At 34.4% G+C, this 18,843-nt stretch overlaps 3 protein-coding genes across 5 annotated transcripts; 1 reads left to right on the forward strand and 2 right to left on the reverse strand.

Moving 5' to 3' along the window:
* Positions 1–561: 561 nt before the first annotated feature.
* LOC107042133 (autophagy-related protein 101) lies at positions 562–9,508 on the reverse strand. Its single transcript, XM_015263031.2, has 2 exons — positions 9,002–9,508; positions 562–4,846 (listed from the first exon to the last, which is right to left on the reverse strand). Exon 2 carries the CDS (start codon positions 4,835–4,837, stop codon positions 4,181–4,183), a length of 657 nt encoding a protein of 218 aa, XP_015118517.1. The 5' UTR covers positions 4,838–4,846; positions 9,002–9,508; the 3' UTR covers positions 562–4,180.
* Positions 9,509–9,557: 49 nt separating this feature from the next.
* Positions 9,558–18,483, forward strand: LOC107042134 (mediator of RNA polymerase II transcription subunit 10). Of its 3 annotated transcripts, none has more exons than XM_029126399.1 (5): positions 9,558–9,730; positions 11,944–12,063; positions 14,134–14,417; positions 14,597–14,680; positions 17,975–18,483. In XM_029126399.1, the coding sequence occupies exons 3-5, from the start codon at positions 14,296–14,298 to the stop codon at positions 18,162–18,164; spliced, it is 396 nt and encodes a 131-aa protein (XP_028982232.1). In that variant the 5' UTR covers positions 9,558–9,730; positions 11,944–12,063; positions 14,134–14,295; the 3' UTR covers positions 18,165–18,483. The 3 variants fall into 3 exon arrangements, with proteins under 3 accessions (XP_028982232.1, XP_015118519.1, XP_015118520.1); XM_015263033.1 differs by having other exon boundaries at positions 14,243–14,417; XM_015263034.1 differs by lacking the exon at positions 11,944–12,063 and having other exon boundaries at positions 14,243–14,417.
* LOC107042132 (epimerase family protein SDR39U1) lies at positions 10,994–14,404 on the reverse strand. Its single transcript, XM_015263030.2, has 6 exons — positions 14,115–14,404; positions 13,904–14,013; positions 12,644–12,914; positions 11,710–11,975; positions 11,521–11,634; positions 10,994–11,160 (listed from the first exon to the last, which is right to left on the reverse strand). Exons 1-6 carry the CDS (start codon positions 14,137–14,139, stop codon positions 11,035–11,037), a joined length of 912 nt encoding a protein of 303 aa, XP_015118516.1. The 5' UTR covers positions 14,140–14,404; the 3' UTR covers positions 10,994–11,034.
* Positions 18,484–18,843: the final 360 nt, after the last annotated feature.

Genomic DNA, 18,843 nt, shown 5'->3' on the forward strand with positions numbered 1-18,843 from the left:
AATGAAAAAAATTGGAATTTGCTGTTATTCATGCCAGCGTCAGAAGTTTTTTCAAACCTGAATAAATTTGCTAAATCGCAGACGTTTTCACTTGAATTCAAAACAGCACGTTTTCGACCGAGAAAAGAATAACATTTTTCCGCTCATTTAGTTATGTAATTAGCTGATACAAAATTTATAAATCTATCGGTAGAAAATCCTGGAAGCATCTCTTGAATTACCTTAATTGACATTTCCTCACTGGAAATTGGAGAAAAACTCTCCATAAATTGAATTAGAGGACTTTCACTGCGTGAAAGGAAAAAGGAGAAGTGGTTGGTGAGTTAATTGCTGTAGGTTCGCTCATTAAGCAGAGTCATTAGTGAAGAATATATGTAGTCCAGGATCAAAGGCGCAACAATTAGGAAGCATTCCCAAGGGTTAACAGGAATTATTTATTTGAAGTTTGTTTTGGCCTTTTTTTTCCTTGTTCACTGTATCCTTTGGGAAACATTCGTTTGAATTCTTTACCTTCTCAATCGAATGAAAAATCCATGAATTATAAGTGAATGAATAATCAAATTTATAATTGGTATCTTGTATTATTATTCATTTCTGTACATTTATATTCAAATAATATAATCAAACACCTAAACTCCTTCTCTCAATATTGTAAAAGCACTATCCCGCCGAAAAAATTCATTCACACTCGTTTATTTATAATAATATTTATAATGCTTTGATTCTCCGTCAATTAGAAATATTCATAATCTTCGATTCCTTATAATAGAACAATGGACTATAATTGCGTATCTCTGTGCAATCGAGAGTTAAGTTAAAATTGCTCGTTGATTCATCATATCCACCCTTTTTTTTCATTACGCAAAAAACATTATTTACATCATCAGTCTGACGAGTGCTAATCAAAATTAAAAAAGATAAAATACAACAATTTTTCTAAATAAAGATCACTTCATATTAAATGAGAAAATAAATATAATACGTGCACCTATTAATTAATTGTGATGATAGTTGATGAGGAAAATTATTCAGGAAATAGTTTTTCGTTTAGCACTGACTCTATTCTACTTATTTAACGGTTTCGGTTGCTACTCTGTATGCAAATTACATTCCACAGGGTCTATCACACACGTGCGCTGCCTTGAAAATACGGAGTCAAGTGAAAATAGAGATAATTCCGAAAAGTCGCAAACTTTTTCATTCGGAAACTTCATTATTATGCAAATATCTGTTGAACCAAAAGACTTTTCGTCCTTTAAAACACGTTTTATGATCACTTTTAATAGAAGAATCCAATAGTGATATAATTACTTGATTATCTACAAAATGGCTGGTCTTAGCACTAAAGGTCAAACGGATTTTTTTTCTGAACGGGAAATGTCTTACGAAAAGTCCTGCTCATTCTCATCTCCTAAGATGTCGGCAGAATAAACGGAAGATTAGACCTATCTCGTACTACCACTTGACAACGAAAATCATTATGTATATGTATGTATATATCTATATATCTTTCTTTATGTGTACATCTTTGACATCTATATACAAACAGGAATGCTGAAGCATTCCCATTCTTACTTCTGACTTTCCGTCTTCCCCTATATTTTTCCACTTCCCTTACATCTCAATAGTTTGACTTTACACTCAAAAACTTTTTCGCTTATAGTTGAAACTCTCCCCTCTCCGCCTTCCCCTCGCGAGTGGATAAACAAAGCCGATGCTATTGACCTAATTCTACACTTGCAAGAGCTCGACCAAGGCGAATGCACCTTCTACAGATAGATACTAAGGAGAAAAAAAATGACGATGGAGAGAGAAGCAATAAAAAATGGTGGATAACTCGTTAAAATTTTTATACAGCTAGACGTACACTTTACTGCGCGTTGATGTTTGAAGTGTCTTAGGCAGCGAGTGACTTATGTCACTTTTCTATTACCACGATAATTCATATAAATTTCAGTTTTTGGATTAAAATTTGTCATTATTTTGTTGGCATTCTGTTCAATATTATGCAGTGATTAGAGAGGGAACAGTTTTCATTACGATTTGTACTAATCAGTTGATCTTATCCAGTAGTTTAGGACTCCTACGTCTTCACACGTGAATGTTTGATGAAAAGTTTATCGAGATTATACGCAACACTCCAAGGTGAGATCGAGGGGTTTTATCGTTAAAACCTTACAATTTTCTTAGCGTTATATCTCTTTCTGTAATGAAGTGATGAAGAGAGATGAATTTCATGTCACTTATTTTTCAACTTTTGCAACGTATTGAGTTTTGAGACAAATATCAAACGAATTCTTTCCTAGCTCGGGCTATTCCTTTCGTTGTAAAAAAAAACAATAATTTTTCTTTATGAAAATCAAAAATGATAGTGCCGTAGTGTAAAGGGAACTCAGTCTCCCAGCTCCGGCGAAAATCTGGCGCCAGAATGATAACAAATTATCGTGCTGCCCGGAAAATTTAAATGAATATTAAATTCTGAATTTAAATTTATTTTTAAAGAAAAAATCCTGGAAGAACAGTAATTTTTCCTATTCTTCACAATAAACTTCGCCCGCTAAAACCATATGAGCTCAGTTTAGAGTATAAGAACTATGAATTTGCTGGTATTCTCGTCGCCATGTATAAAAGATGTCCTTTGATAATACCTCATAGAGTCACTCATTTCCTAAATAATTCAATAATTAACAATTCAATTATTCACAAATTTCAGAATATTTCAACTTAATTGTTTCAACTTAAAGGTGATTGTCTACCACATAATCAATTTTACAAAAAAAATCAAGAGACCTAACTTATTTAAGAAAAAAAATCTCGACAATAAAAAAGTCCTTGATCAACTCATCGAAACGCCTCTCTTTCAAAGATATTTGTCAAATAACCTACCAGTGCGTTTTGGACTTATATCCTATGTTCGACCGTTCATCAATATGTTTAATGGAAATAAGTTTGCGATTATCGTCAAGGCTAACAGGGTCAAATAAAAACTAGGAGTAAAATGATAAAACTACTTAGTTAAATTTACTCCTAGTAGAGTTTTCGAGAAATATCTCCAAATATGAGAGAGATGGCAAAATTTTTACAAAGATTAATGATACTATTCAATTCCATATTGTCAATTTTCGTTGAAAATCTGCAGATGTTGGAAAAAATGATAAAAACATTGATTACATTGTCAAGGATGTCATAACCAATATTCAATTTCACTATTCTTGAGAAGTTTTTTGTAAAAAGTGATAACAAATATGAAAAAATTAGCTATTAAAATTATCGGGTATTTCCCGTAAGTTTTGTTGCATAGCAACAAGAGGGGCAAGTTTTGCACATAAAAATCCCGAGCGCGCAGCGCAATCCTCGATGTGCAGTAAAACTTGCGGAAAATATCCGATGAATTTTGAAGGTCGAGGAATATTTGGAAAATAATTTCTTCAATTCTGATTTCGGCGATCAGAGTGTGGTGTTCGGGGTTACGTGAGACATTTCACCAAAATATGGTTAGCTTTATAACAGAGTACCGTAAGTGCCAAAAAATGTCCTCAGTCAAAAAGTTTAGAATTTTAAACTTGTTTCCATATAGTTACTTCTCGTTTCTCACTTTGGGAAAATTTTCGTATTTTGGCACTTATGTTACTTTGTTATGAAGCTAACGATATGGAGAATATCTGTCAAAATCGTTGGAAACAATTGATAGGCAACAGGAAGCCTTTCCCGCGATTATCAGTCTGATAATTTCCTTGTGGACAGGGAAATTATCAGTGTGAAACATGTGACGTGACCCCGGATACTGCACTCTGCATCCTTGACAATTTATAGAACGTTATTATCATTCCTGGGAATTTCCCTAATCTTTCAGTTAATTTTGTAGAGATTTTTTTAATCCCTTATTACTCTCTACAAAGTCCTTAAGAACATCTTGCTATTCCCTGGATTGCGAAATGTCCGTTAAAAATTGATGCTCAAGGGAAATTGACTTAGTTCATTATACCACTTTACTCCTACAATGTCAAGAGAACTTTTTTAAAGTTCACCAATTTCTCCACGGAAAGTCCTTCGTTGAATACTCTCAAATCCTGCCTTCCAGAAATATCTCTCAGAATAAACTGTAGATTTATTTCAAACTCATCTCCCATTATTTACCACTTCACTACTAAATTCCAATTAAACTGAGATGAATGCTCGACTAAATGGACAGAGTTTCTTTAATTAGTTTCTTCATAGTGTTCCCCATGGTTGTGCTCGGTGGTCCTGATGTGGTGAATGACAGTTTGAATAGATAAGGCTGAATATCTGGGTAAGATGTGTCGAAGATAAGATCCAGCTCAGCCTGATTGGGCATTTTTGGGAGATAATCGTGACGATTCATTACTTCAGTTATGTACAGAATTTTGTCAGTTAATAAATCCCCAACTTTCTCCCTGCAAATCTGTCGTTCGTGTTCAGTTGCTAGTTTTATTAATTCTAGACGTACTGTCCATACTTCCCAGGGTATGCACTCAGGTTGGAAGGGCCAACGATTTTTCTTCTTTTGGAAAAACTCCAGGGATATTTGACCTGAACCTGGACTGTCTGTAGATCGCAATGCCTCGGAAAATCCAGAGATTTCTCGTTTCAGGGTCTGATCAAGGTGAATCGAGGAACAGCAGACGTAAGTGAAGTCAATGAAATCACAGTCGACGTCTTGATAGCCCACTGTTCCCACTGAGTAACTGCCCTCTTGTTTGTACTTGAATTTTCCTAAGCTCCGGTGGAAAAGGACACTGTGGAATATCGAGGCTACTGCCTCGTCTACCTGACGACCCTCCATGCTGAGCTCGAACAGCTGAGTTCTTGCGTTCATTGTGGTCACCTGAAGATAAAATTACAAGTAGATCAACATCGTTGTTCATAAATATGGATATTTTTCTAATTTGCCTTGGAAATGGTGTAGAATTGTTTGAAACGTAAAAATACTAAGTATAATGGCCGAAGCACGTCTAAACTTCGTCAAAAAAACTTCGTTAAAAAAATCTGGTTATATTCCACTTGGGAAAGTGACTTTTGGTTAATTGAACGTTTGTCAAATTGAACTTCCGTCAACAAAATCTTTCGGTTATCTGATCTTTCATAAGAATATTTGTAAGAATATAGGTGAAATCTATGTTTGTGTTTGGAATTTGAGAGTGTAGTTGTGTTATTTATTTTCCTCGTGCATATGAATTTGTGTGAAACCATTTGTAATCAAGACTTGATGCTGTTTATTCTGGATGCGATGTTTTGCATTGCGGTTCGAATGGAAGCTGTGTAATCGCTCAAATTTAAGTTTCCAAATTTTTGTGTCAGGGCAACTAAATATGGTCCAAAAAGTCCGAATATGCGATTTTTAGAAGGTGTCTGTATGTATGTATGTATGTGTATGGACTTATTTCATTTTTGTGAATTTTCTTTATACGTTAAGAGTTTACAAGTTTTTTTCAATTTTTTTGAAGTTCAGGTTGTTCGATTTTTTTTGTCCTCAAGTTTTTTGACCAAGCCTTTTTAACGGAAGTTTTTTTCGACATGGACCCATAATGGCCGTGTGTATGTACGAGTATTCACTCGGTGATCAATTAACGCACTCTAACTTTCGAAAAAATCGACACATCAACTTGAAATTTGACATGAAATTTCTATTTATCATTGCAACGGTTCGTATTGAAAAGGAGTTAATTCGGATGGTTAGTTTAGAAGATATTCAACTTTGTATGTAAATGTATGTCATTCAATATCTTGAAAACTACCGATATCATGTAACTCATAAGAACAGTTGAATTTCTAAAATGGAATTATTCGGGAGCCTGCCATCAATTTATTGATGAAAAAAACACGATAACACATAAACATAAATGATAAATCATAAGCAAAAATCTCCAGTCAGATGCTCACTGTCAGCTGCTTGTTCATTATTGTTGTTCATATAATGAAGGAGTCACAATACATATACTCGGAATGGATTCCAAGAATGTCTTGGAAATGTTTTTCGAAGAAAAAAGAGGGGAAATTCAGTAATAAAGTAGTCAAGGATATCATGGCGGAGTGCCAAAAATGCAAAGAAAATTCGGAAAAAAATAAAAGCTTGAATTTTTTACATTCAAATGGGCTATTGTTGAAAAATCCGGTTTTCCCAAAAAAACAGAAAAGAGCTTGAAACTTTGTAAACTAATATTTTTTAATGTCATATAAATCTACTGAGAGCAAAAAATAGCTCTGCCGAAAAGCTATCTGTTCCACGTGAGAATATTCGATGGGGTGGAACAAACTTACTTGAGGGAAATTAACCAGCTTGATAAACTGAAATTTAACATCTTTCATAAAAATTAAATTTTTCTCGGATCATCAGAAATATCACTAGGAGAATTTGAACTGTTGGCAAGAAAAAATACAATCTATTGTACGACAATCATTTGATCTAAGAGAACTCCATAGGTTTATACAACAGAAGGCATATATTGACGTGAAACGAATATTTAAAAAAAAATTCTCCCCTCAAAATTATTTAGTTTTGCTAATAACACAGTTTTTGGCAAGAAGATTGTAGTTTCCTCTTGAAATTATCATTTGTTCCATGGAAATTATAAGTGTTTATTGGACAAAGATATACTCTACTCAATAACATTCACTTGATAAAACCGGAGCCTTATATAATTCTCTGCAGAATAAATGCATTTACTGGAAATACCTATGTCTCGCGAGAGCAATTACTAGTACGAAAATCATGTTTTGGTAGGAACTTTCTTTTTTGTCCACAAGTGAATTGATTCAATATGACAAAAGATCTCTTCAGTAGAACATATAATTTTTGCGCAAAATTAATTTTTTCTCTCAGTGTCTTCACCGTAAACCCGAAACCACGTAAAAATACACTGTCAAAAATTTTCGTCTGAATTTTCCGTGCCAAATTCCGGAAATTTTTATCGTGTTCAAGTTCCACTGAAATTTCAAGAAATCTTGTCATTGAAAAATCAAATATTTCATTGATTTTCTGTTCAAACGATCTGGAAATTAATAAAATACTTGATTTTCCAGTTCAATTATTCTGTAAAAATTCAGCAAAATCAGGAAAATTTGGGGAAAAATTGAAAATTCATGTCATTTTATTTCTGAATATTCATGTTGCACTAAAAATTCAATCAAGTTGTGAAATTTCCATCTCACTCCCTCTGAAAACTCATGAATTTCCATGAATTCTACTTAAAACTTGAAATTTCATAATCATTTTTGCCCTAAATCAGATTCAATGTCACTCTCATGAGATTTACTTCTATGAAATTTCAAAAAATTCCCAACAGTGTATGCTTATATCCACCCTTTACACCCTTTTGGCTCTATGACGATGATGGGTTCGAAATTTGAAAAAAATCTTGTGTAAAATTTTTTTATTCAATGGATTAGAAATTGTTCTTATCAATCACTTCAGATTTTCTAATGCGATAGGAGGGATTGTGATGCCCCTGAGGTCGTGTTAAAAAAATTTAGTCAACACTGACAAGCAAAAACTCAAGATGTCATCGAATTTTGATTTGTGGAGCACAGTAATATCCTCAAACAATATGAGATCAGTCTGTTTCATAGGCAATCTTTCAAGAAGCATTCTTCTGCATTCTTCAACTTCTTCAACTCCTTCTGGAGTTGAAGAATGTAAAATTTATATGAAAAATTCTTTAGTGGAAATAAGTGAGAGCGACAGCAAAAGTTCTCATGAGAATTCCTGCATTTTCAGTACATTCACAGACATCCATCGAAAACTTGACTCGGAGTGGAATGAAATCATTCGGTTTTATCCGCTCTATACTGAATTCGTCAGAGTTTGTTTTTAACTTTGGGTACTGGGAAAGAGGTTTGCTGAAATTTCAATACTAAACTGTTCATTCCGTAGTCAATGAGCTGATTGAGAGAGATTCGTTCTAGTTAGTTAACCAGACAAAGATTCCATTGATTAGTAAATTATAGCATGTCGATAGTGAGTGGTGCGAGGAAAACTTAGTAAGACATCTTTCGTGTTGAAAATATGAAGGATTAGAACACAAATCTTTGAACATTTTTCTTAAATAATTTTTCTCTGAGATATGGACAAATAAATCTCTACAAAAATTATCAATTCATCTCTGTTCCATTGCACTCCCAAATATTTAATTTATATTTATTCCAAGCCCGAATAATTCTTTAACAAAAAAAGTTGAGAGCTGTTTTGTAGTCCACAGTATTTTCTACTGAAAGGCTCAGGAGATGCCAACACCTACATTTGTATAAAATACTCCAATTCATTATCACTTTGCTCCAAAATAACTGAATTACCGTTATCTCAAGAAAAAATGATATTACCAGAAAATATCAAAAGACGTTTCTTGCTGTTGACAAAATTCCGAACAAAAAAGGTTGCTGTACACTTTTCTCTAAACCGACTCACTCCGGAGATATTACCCAAACAATCACTCTTTAATTTTGGGCGCAATTCTTCGCCCCATTTTTCTCCAAATTTTATCGCATAAAATTTTGAAAAGTAGATGAAATCATCCCTATCAAATATCCGCCAAGTTGACCCTGGTTTTTTTTCAACCCTCAGTCTGAAAATGCTTGAACCCCAACTCCTAACCTCAAAATCCCAAACAAATTAACCAAAACATGAACTCTAAGGAGCTTACTCATTGTAAAAATAACATATCCATGCACACAAGTTCTGTCCCGTCTCAACGTTAATGACGTCACTTCCAAAGCTTTGATGAATTTTGGAGTCAGGTATATTTCCCATCCTCAATTAAAGTCTCGTAAATCGAAGGCCACCAGGCCCTCACGAAAATACACAAACATGTGATAATGAAAACAAACCCAGACTAAAACAAAACTAGTCCACCAATCTCATTATTTACATAACAAACAATAACGAGAAAAATCGACGGCAGTTTTTCCTGGAATTTTTTGTTTGAGGTTTACTGAGCTAATGACGTTGCAGTAATTGAATGATTCCGTTAATTTTCAGGCATCTTACCTCAGTGTCCCTTGGATTGTTCCTGAATAAGTGCGACGAGCCAACGTATCATGTGTTAGCCTTCTCTCAACAAGTGAGAAACTCGAGTTTAGGTCAATTTCCCTGGTCACTCATAACGGGCACGTTTTCAATCATTTTCTCCCAGCCATCGATTGCTCGTGTTTATTTTTTTTCTCCTAGCCTTGCTTGACCAATCAATCTCAACACTGTTTTTAGTTACGTTTGTGTTGAATTTCATGAAGATGACACCATTATAAATTCTCCCAGCGGTTTTTTCATCTTTTATTCATGTTTGAGTGTCGAGAGGGACAATCGACTGTGTTTGGTACTTTACTCGCACTTCGTTTCACGATGTCGATGGAATCATTCGTACTGGGAAATCTTTGAACCCGCCAATCCAGAACAGTTTCTTTGACACGCATTTGTCGGTAAACAACAGCTGTGCGCGAACATTCACGCACCATTTTCATGCTGGGATCGTAGCGGATAGAGTTGATGGAAGAGTGGAAAAAACGGGAGCGCGATTGGTATGACATCTAACGCTTGAGTTCGTTCCATCTTTGCAGTTGGTGATTTGCAAATTTATGATTGCTTTAGAGTAATTATCTCGGGAGGGAAGGGGATCAGGGAAATTCTTCAGAAAGGAATTTTTGTTGGGAATTTCCAGGGCTGAACGCAAGGGCTTCCGCTAAATTCTCGTAATCCTCTTCACTTCAGAGATATTTGGAGGTGAGAGAGATGAATCAAAAATTTGTAGGGGATTTTGCACAATTGTCTTGGGGAGAAAAGGGTTTGCAAGATTTCATCAGAAAACCTTCTTTGTAGTTCTGAATATTTTCTACAAAAATGTCTCTTTAGAATTTTTTTAAACCTCTTCACTCCGAATATACTTGGAATGGTAAGACATGAATTAGTTTTCTGTTGCAGTGCAGTCATTTTACTTTTCATATGAAATTTAATTATTCATGATTATTTTCTATTATATTATACGTCGATTGAATGTAAACTCTTGAAAGAATATTTTATTTTTCTGCATAAATAACCATTTGATTTTATTACGTAAAATTCTTAAAACTGAAACGAAAAGTAAACTCACAACGATTCGAAATATATTATCTTTTTCACAAAGACTCTATTCAATTCGACTAGAAAAATACCAGTTTACTTCGTTATAGTCAGGTCCTTCAGACCTCTTGTCAAATTTTACGACAAACACATGTTCGAAAACTGTACAGACCCATGGGCCTTCGTAGTCACTGTGAAGTACCCCTTCTCTTACATTTTACTCCATTTTCTTATTTTCTCCTTCTCTGACACACATTTTTCGATAATTCTCTCTTTTCAACTTACACCGAAAACAAAAAATTTCTGCTCAGCTATGAAAATCTTAGCTAAAAGAAGTCAGTTACGAAGCAACCGCGACATCGAACAACACTCCGACTTAAAAAATTTTAAGACAAGTTATTTTGTGTTAGCGTTCTAATAAAATCAATAATATTTTATTTTATTTTTAGACAATTGTTAGTAGATAACATATAAATAAAATCAGTTAGTGTTTTATAAGATTAATCGAATAGACAATGTTTTATTTTTCGCGAATCATCTGTGTTTTTTTTGTTCCATCAATAACCAAGTGACAATTGACAATGTAAGATAAAAAAGTGATATAAATATTCTAATATTCTATATGAAATATAAACAAACGGTCAAGTGAATAAAATCAGTGTCTCAAGTTTCTTAATAATTAAAAATTACCTTTCATACCAAATTCATAATAATTTAAGAAATTTTGGGATGTACAGTTTCTATACATTATTTTGTGAGTATTTTCGGAGTAAAGAATTTTAGCAGAATTATTAAGAAGACCTTTCTTTTAGACCGATTCAAAATCCTCAAGAAAAGTCTCAATAATTTCCCATAATCCTCTTCACTCCGAAAATACTTTCGGAATAAAACACGAGGATATTAGCAGTGGAGCAGAAACAATTTTTCATTTTACTGAACCAGAATCAGTTTTATTTATATATATATATTTAATATACACTTTTTGGGGAGAGAACAGAAAATTGTTTACACGCTTCGGTGATTGTTGGGTATTTGTACTCAAATCCATATTCCAATACTCGTTTTGGATTCACTTTCTGTCCTTCAAGAACAATCTGAAAAATGAATTATATATTTTTTTAATTCTCGAAGGGGATTTTACAATCGAAGGGAAAAGTAGACGAATCACTCGAATCCAGTATAAAATTTGATAATTGTGTGGCTATTTACGACATAATCTATTCTTCGATGAAAGTTTAGAGGAAATTGAATAATTGATAATTGCTCTTTTCATTGAGATTTTAACACGTTCATTACAAAAAAATGAAAGGGTCTACACAGAATATCTGAAAATTAATATTTAATATGAAATTTCTCGAGACATTTTCTCCTTATCAACGATCACTGAGATAGTTGAAAAATCAATCATTAAAAAGATTTGCATCAACGTCAACCACTTCCCTATTAAAATTTACCTTTGCTCGTTCTTCATTAAAAATTAAATTAACCACGAATTCCGGGAGGGGAATTATTGCTGGCCTCCTCAGAGCTTTTGCAAATTCTGCAGTAAATTCCTTGTTCGTAATAATCTGCATCACAAGAAAAAATTAATCAATTTCTCATATTAATGACACTCTAAGAAATGAAAATGTGAATTGTTTTACGTCGGGTGCAACTCCGTTCAAAATCCCACAAACTTTATTCTCTTTCAAAGAGAATTTGAACAAATTCACCAAGTCTGCAATGTGTATCCAAGGCATTGGTTGACTCCCTTTTCCTATAGGTCCACCGAGACCGAGGACAAAAGGAATAAAAGCTTGTTGGATCATTCCTCCAGTTCTTCCCAAAACTACTCCAGAACGAACTGTCACACTTCTGCATTTGCTATCTGTTGGTAGGTCTGCAGCTGCCTCCCACTCATGGCAGAGTTCTATCAAGCAATCATTTATACGTCAACAGATTTTCACACTTGCATCCACACTTCAACAGTGAACTGTTGAAACGAGACACGTCAACGCGTACGTACAAATTTAATGGAAAAACCGATTCGATAGGAAATTCTATTGGACTTCTACTAATGTCTATTAAGCATGAATTTTACAAGTCTTTTCACTATTTTTGTTCTCTTTTTATTAAAAACTTCAAGCAAAATAGGACCAAAAATTCAACTCGAGAAATTTCTATAGAAACAATCTTGACAGATCAAGTGGCATGGAAAGATCGAAATCCATTGATTCTCTCTACACAATATTTTTGATTGAAAACTTTTCTATTAAAAAATGCATGGAAAAGCTGCAAAGTTTCCTTTATAGAATCGACAAAAGACTAATCAATTTTTCTAGTGAATGCACCAGCTTTTTCTACTGATTTTTTTAATACGTGAAATTCTTCCTGCAATTTGAAAATAACTGAAGTTTCATGAGAATCATTTCTATAATTCCTACTTTGTTTCCATTGCGAAGGAAATGTTTTTTTTGTCTCATGAAAATTGTGTTATCTCGTTCAGGTATATTCATCAAATATTGGTTTTGAAGTTGAGTTGTCTCATTTCGTTTTGTCACTTGACTACTGATTAGATCGATGTTTCCTTAATTTTACCTGAAAGGTAATCATACTTTTCACACTTGTCATCCTCCGTCCATTCTTTGTCATTAGGTTTGTAGTAAGCCACTCCAGAAACTGTTGTAAAGACCTCAGTTCCAGAATTCTTCACTGCTTCTGCTAGGGCCCTGGTAGTATTTACTCGACTGTCCCTGACTTCTTTCTTGAACTCTTTGTTCCATCTTTTGGTGGGATCCAAGATGTTTTGACCTGCGACGTTTATCACTGCTGTTGTATCCTTTGGAAGTCCGTTTTTTTTCACGTCCTCCTGAAATGTATGATGATTTGAAATCGATTTTGCGGATATTCAGTGAAGCAGTAAATTAGTGGTTTGGAAGAAGAATATCATGAGGCCTTTTTTTAGCACTTGTAATATCCGACGGAAAATGTCTTCCCTTTCGATTAAAAAAAAAACAAGTCGAGAATAAACCCCAGAGGCCAAAATAATCAATAAAACGACAATGTGTGACTTTTTAGAAAAAAAGTTTTTGGGATGAAGTACTCTATACCAGGGTGCATTGAATCGATCGACACAACATTTTATACACAAGTCTGACTCAATAATAGTAATTAGTAGCCAGAATCTCAGATGTTTATTCCAAGTTTTACGCGTATTACACTGTTTTCTAAGTTTTTTTCAATCCATTTTTCTTTTCTTGTTATCAAGAAAATGAACCCAAAAAAAACTTAGAAAATTTGAGCCAGAGAAATTCTATAGAAAATATCTCAATAGAATAAGTTATAAAGAAAAATTGAATTCTATCAAATTTTTCTATTGAATATGTTCTATTGAACATTTCAATAGAATCGGCCGAAAACTAATAGAAAGTTCAATATAAATAAAATAGAATTTCCTAACGAATTCACTAGGTTTTTCTACTCATTTTTTCATCCGTGCCATCCAGAAATTGACCTGTTTACCCTACAAAACTTCCATTCGGAAGCTAAAATCGCTCCTCCGTCGTAAAGTCGTAAGTGCGAAAATTTCGAGGCTTTATCTTGCGGATATCGTCGGAATAAAGAAGTTGACAAGAACTGGTCATCAGACCTTTTTTGTAGCCCTTCGAATTCTCTACAATAAAGCTCTTCTGATAAATTCCGTTATATACCCTCACTCCGAAGATATCTGCAAATTAACGTATGAGTAATTTCTGATCTTGCCTCAATTCGGCTCATCTTATCTGATGAAAATTCAATTTATTGTAATAATTACTTATTTTACGATAAAATGGATAACACAAAATGAGTTATATTTACCCAAGAAATTTGATTAGGTCCGTTAGCTTTTCGGGAGATAATACTAACACTTGCTCCTTCAGCTCTCAACGCAAATGCAAGTGCAGAGCCTATGTAGCCGGTTCCACCGCCTGCATAACGAATAATTATATAACAGAAAGAATACATTAATATCTGGTTAAATAAAACATCTCGCCTCATTAGATTCAGTCTGAAAATCCACTTTATTTACCTATGATCACCTGTTTTAGAGCCATTGCCTTTCGAAACGTCAAATGAACCGCAACGAACGACGTAATACAATCTACCCAAACATTTCTACAGCTTTCTATCTTTATTTACCGTGGGAATCTCTCGTAGTTCTGGAGATATTCATGTGCGCTGAGGGCGCCAGGGGGTCATAAACATTCAAGATGTCGTCAGCGTTAGAGAACCTAGAGAATCAGCTCGAGAATTTCATCGAAAATGTCAGAAGAATTCGCATTATCGTCAGTGATGTTCAGCCACAAGGACAGACAGTTCTCAACAGCAAAATGTGAGTAATAGAATGGTTGAACATTTGTCTCAATTACGGAAACGATGAATTGATTGACGACTAGGGGGTCAATCTGACATACTGCTCTGATACTCTGTGGTAAATCAGTTCACTGTCAATAGGGGGCGCTGAACTTTGTATTGTGGTGGTAAGCCGGGAAATTTGATTTTTTGTTGCAGTCAAGCCCTCGTAACTGGACTTCAGGAAATTGATAAGCTCAAATCTCAGGTTCAGGATGTTCATGTGCCCTTGGAAGTCTTCGAGTGAGTGCAACAAGTTTCTTACTCAATGAATGTATCTAAGACGGAATATCTTAAGGAGGAAGTGCTTTAAATCTTTCATTTTTTTAGAGTGTGTTAAAATTTATAAAATATTCGTCTTTTGTTTGTGTGATTAAGGATATTCAAGTACTTTCGCTATGCTTTTCTACTTTTGTAGTCGAACATCAGCGCTTTCATTTAGGGGAGGGTGGGGCAATATGGACACCAGATTTAAATAATGAGTTGAATTGGATGAAATCTATTGTTCCGACTTCACTTGAAGGTTATAAAAACAAACACATTGTCATAAGACTGCGTCGTAGGAGTTGTAAGGCAAAGCAAAAACAGGATAAACTGGACACTTCCATTTCTTACTCAATTTTCTATGTTTCAACAATATTATTCAATTTCCGTAACACTAGTCATGAGTGCAATTTTTTAATTGAAAAACAAACTCATTTTTTACTTGTCGTGGGGGGTGGTACACCAAATTTTTCTTTGTTCGTTGATCCTCTCCTCCCCCATTGTTTTATGGTGAATTCCTTTGTAAGTAGAAAAGTAGCCATCTTACAAATTTCGCAAATTGACAAAAGGTCAGTTGTATAGGGCGCGCAATTGTTCATTGAAAAAAATCAATAATTACATAGTACATTTCATGCCCGAGCCTTGGAAAACAGATCATCCTCCCCCACGTGCAAGACTGCCGTCCGCGCGCAGCGCCACGAAAATAGGGTTTTTCAGGTCCCACGACACGAAATAGTACATTACATGCCCGAGCCTTGGAAAACAGATCATCCTCCCCCACGTGCAAGACTGCCGTCCGCGCGCAGCGCCACGAAAATAGGGTTTTTCAGGTCCCACGACACGAAATAGTACATTACATGCCCGAGCCTTGGAAAACAGATCACCGTCCCCCACGTGCAAGATTGCCTTCCGAGCCGAAGGCGAGGATGGCAAGCACGTGGGGGACGGTGATATGTTTTCCATCGCGAGGTGTATATATTAATTTTCAGGTCCCGTGACACGAAAAAGTTATTTCAATCGTAAAACAGGAAATCCAAAGCGACTCTATATTTCAAACTTTAATGTAAAATTTGAATAGAGTTGAAGTTTATTTGTTAATATTTCTATAAAAAGATACCGACACGATTCTGTTGGAAATTTTTATGCTTAAAAGTTGCTTAGAACCAACTTTTTCGGGTGTCCATTTTATCCTACTCTTGAATAATTTTCAATTCGATTATTGAAAATAAAATGTTTGAGCGTCCATTTAGTCCATCCTATACGGATTTATCAAGTATCCATATTGCCCAATGAAACAATTTTCCAAATTTTGAATTTTGAAAAAACATTTTTTTTGCAAATTTTTTGAGGGTCCATTTTACCCTACGTGTCCGAATTGCCCCACCCTCTTCTAAGCCCCATTTTACCCTGTTTTCGCAGATTTTACAATGATTTTATTATTTAAACTTTGCAGATCTAAATTTGAATCTCAATATTGAACTGTTAGAAAACATTTTAAAAATCTGAAAAAGAAATTAGAAAGTTTACTTTTGAAGGGAGATCAATGAAATAATTTTAAAATTGCATATTTTGAAAATGATGAGCATTTTCTATAAATAATTTATAAACAATCAATTTTTCACCATAAAAACCATTTGTTCTAAATCGTAACAAATTTATTCATATTCAGAATTTTACAATTCAGAAATTTCCAATTTTAATGTATAGCGCGGTCTGTAGTATCAAACTGTAAAAGATACTTGAATATCCTTAATGAAGACTTTATCTTGGGGCGCAAATGAAAAAAATGAATAATTAGAGGCAAGACAGGAGTTCGACTGTGAAATTCGAACCATTTGAAGGGATTATCTTGCTATTGACGATATTCAATAGTAATACCTCAAGAGCTTCAAAATGATCAGACATTTCCCGATAGCTTCGTACACGATAGCAGCAAAAAATGAGAGGTCCAAATTTTTAAGGGTTCAAAATTTCGAGCGCTTGCAGGAGAGATTTTCCTGAAAAAACTCTACTCAATTTTTTGTTTGCACAGAAGATTGAGGGATACCTGATTCATTTTGAAGCTCAAGGGGTTTTTGGAGAATGACTTATTTTCTTATAATTTCGGCCAAAAGAATTGTCTGCGAATGTTTAGTCACTTACCAATGGCAGTGGGAAATATCCGAAATAATACCCTCTACACTGAGAGAAATATCGTCATAATATCACAAAATCAATTTTTTGCGCCAAATATCTCATCCCTTAAGAATAAATTTCTTGGGACAAGAATTCCGGGTAATGTGTCAGACAATATCAGATTTCAGTGAAGAGTTCATGACTTGAACATGAACATTTCATGATAAAGTGAGAATTTCTTGCCACAAGAAATCGATTTTTTCGTGTCAGAAGATGAGAAAGTGACAAAAAATACTAAAAGCTACGCTTCAGTGCATCATGAATCAGAGATTTTCATATTGAATGAATAGAGAGTTTATGCAGAGGAAAACCTCCAGATATTAAAAACATACTCGACGCTTACGCTCAATCGCTTTGAGTTCGAAGGAAAACAATATCTTCATTTCCTTATGCCAAACTTCTCTTGTCTTTTAAGGAATATTATCTCATTGCGAAAAAAGACATCTTATCATTCAGTAACTTCCTTAAATCGAAGAGCACTGATTTCTTGTCTGGAATCTACCATAAATTGATTAAATATGAATGCGACGTTTTTCGCTCAAGAAATGATTTTTGTGATATTATGTCGATTTTTCTCTCACTGTAGATTCGCCCGTCCGAGCTTAGAAGTCAATGATTCTATTATTTGAAATCGTTCGAAATTCTAAGGGAAACAATAAATCATAATATTTCACCACTGTTTATCGTTCCGTATAGCGTGAAAATATCTACCGTTAAATTTCTCCCGTAGTGGATACTACATAGGTAAATCATCCAGAGAGCTTTCGTGTAGACAATTCCATAATCTTCTAGCGTTCATATCTCCACCATCTTATTCCGAAGATATTCACGAAATAATTGTGACAAAATGCTTGAACTCATCCCCTTTCAACTTTACTCCAAAATTTGCATCGCCACCTCAGAGACAAGTGTTTTTAGGGCTGAGGGTCATAAATGATTTTTTGTAGAAGGCGCATACTCTACAAGAAAAAATCAGCCGTCATTGTTCCCTAAACTCGCTTGTTCCAGCGATATCCGCGGAACGATAAAAAAAACAAAGGAACCAAAAATGTTAGACCGGTTCGACCTGTATGATTACCATACGACTGATATTTTTAGTTACATCGACCAAGGCAGAAATCCCCAGCTTTACACAAAGGACTGCATCGAGAAAGCACTGACGAAAAACGAGCAGGTCAAAGGAAAGATCGATGCATACAGAAAATTCAAGGCCAACATGCTCGTCGAGCTCAATCGTGTCTTCCCCAACGAATTAGCCAAATATCGACAGATTCGTGGAGACGAATAAATTATGTACATCTGTTTTTGTCAGAACTATGTTGCGGTACAATAAGCATAACTCTACCTGTATTTATAATGATTTACGAATAGTTCAGAAAATTGTGTAAGATAATACAATAAATTTTCTATCAAATGTAATCATTTGGACATGGACCCACGGGAAATGAGCATCTGAATGAACTCTTTTACGTAAAATTTATATCTGAATAACTTTTCTTATTTGCCAATCTGCATCACAGTGATAATATGTAATAAGTCTTTTTTTGTCATTTTGTCAGCAGTGAACACATTTCAATAATCAATTGTTTGGTCAATCATCAATTAAACTTTGCATTAACTTTGTTTTTTTTCCTAAATCTATTAGTTTTAGAAATTTTTACCAAATAATGTTTGCGGTTCATTCAGAGGAAGAGCCATCATGGATTACAATGTCACATGACCTTTTTGTCGGAAATTTTCTCATCTACAAAAAAGGTCTTCCCATATTTTTTTCCGTTGATTTAGGGATATTCACAAAATTATCATTACTCCATTTTTCCATACGAATAACAGAATCACTTTGCATTTACCGTCGGAATGTGTAAGATTAAAACTAACTGACGAAAGGTCCTTGCAATAGAAAATCTAATGCCCTCTCAAAAATATAACTCAACATTTCTTCCTAAATCTCCCAGTTTCAGAGACGA

The sequence above is a fragment of the Diachasma alloeum genome, unplaced genomic scaffold (assembly GCF_001412515.2).
Source record: "Diachasma alloeum isolate Michigan unplaced genomic scaffold, Dall2.0 Dall_scaffold_00422, whole genome shotgun sequence".
NCBI classification, from domain to species: domain Eukaryota; kingdom Metazoa; phylum Arthropoda; class Insecta; order Hymenoptera; family Braconidae; genus Diachasma; species Diachasma alloeum.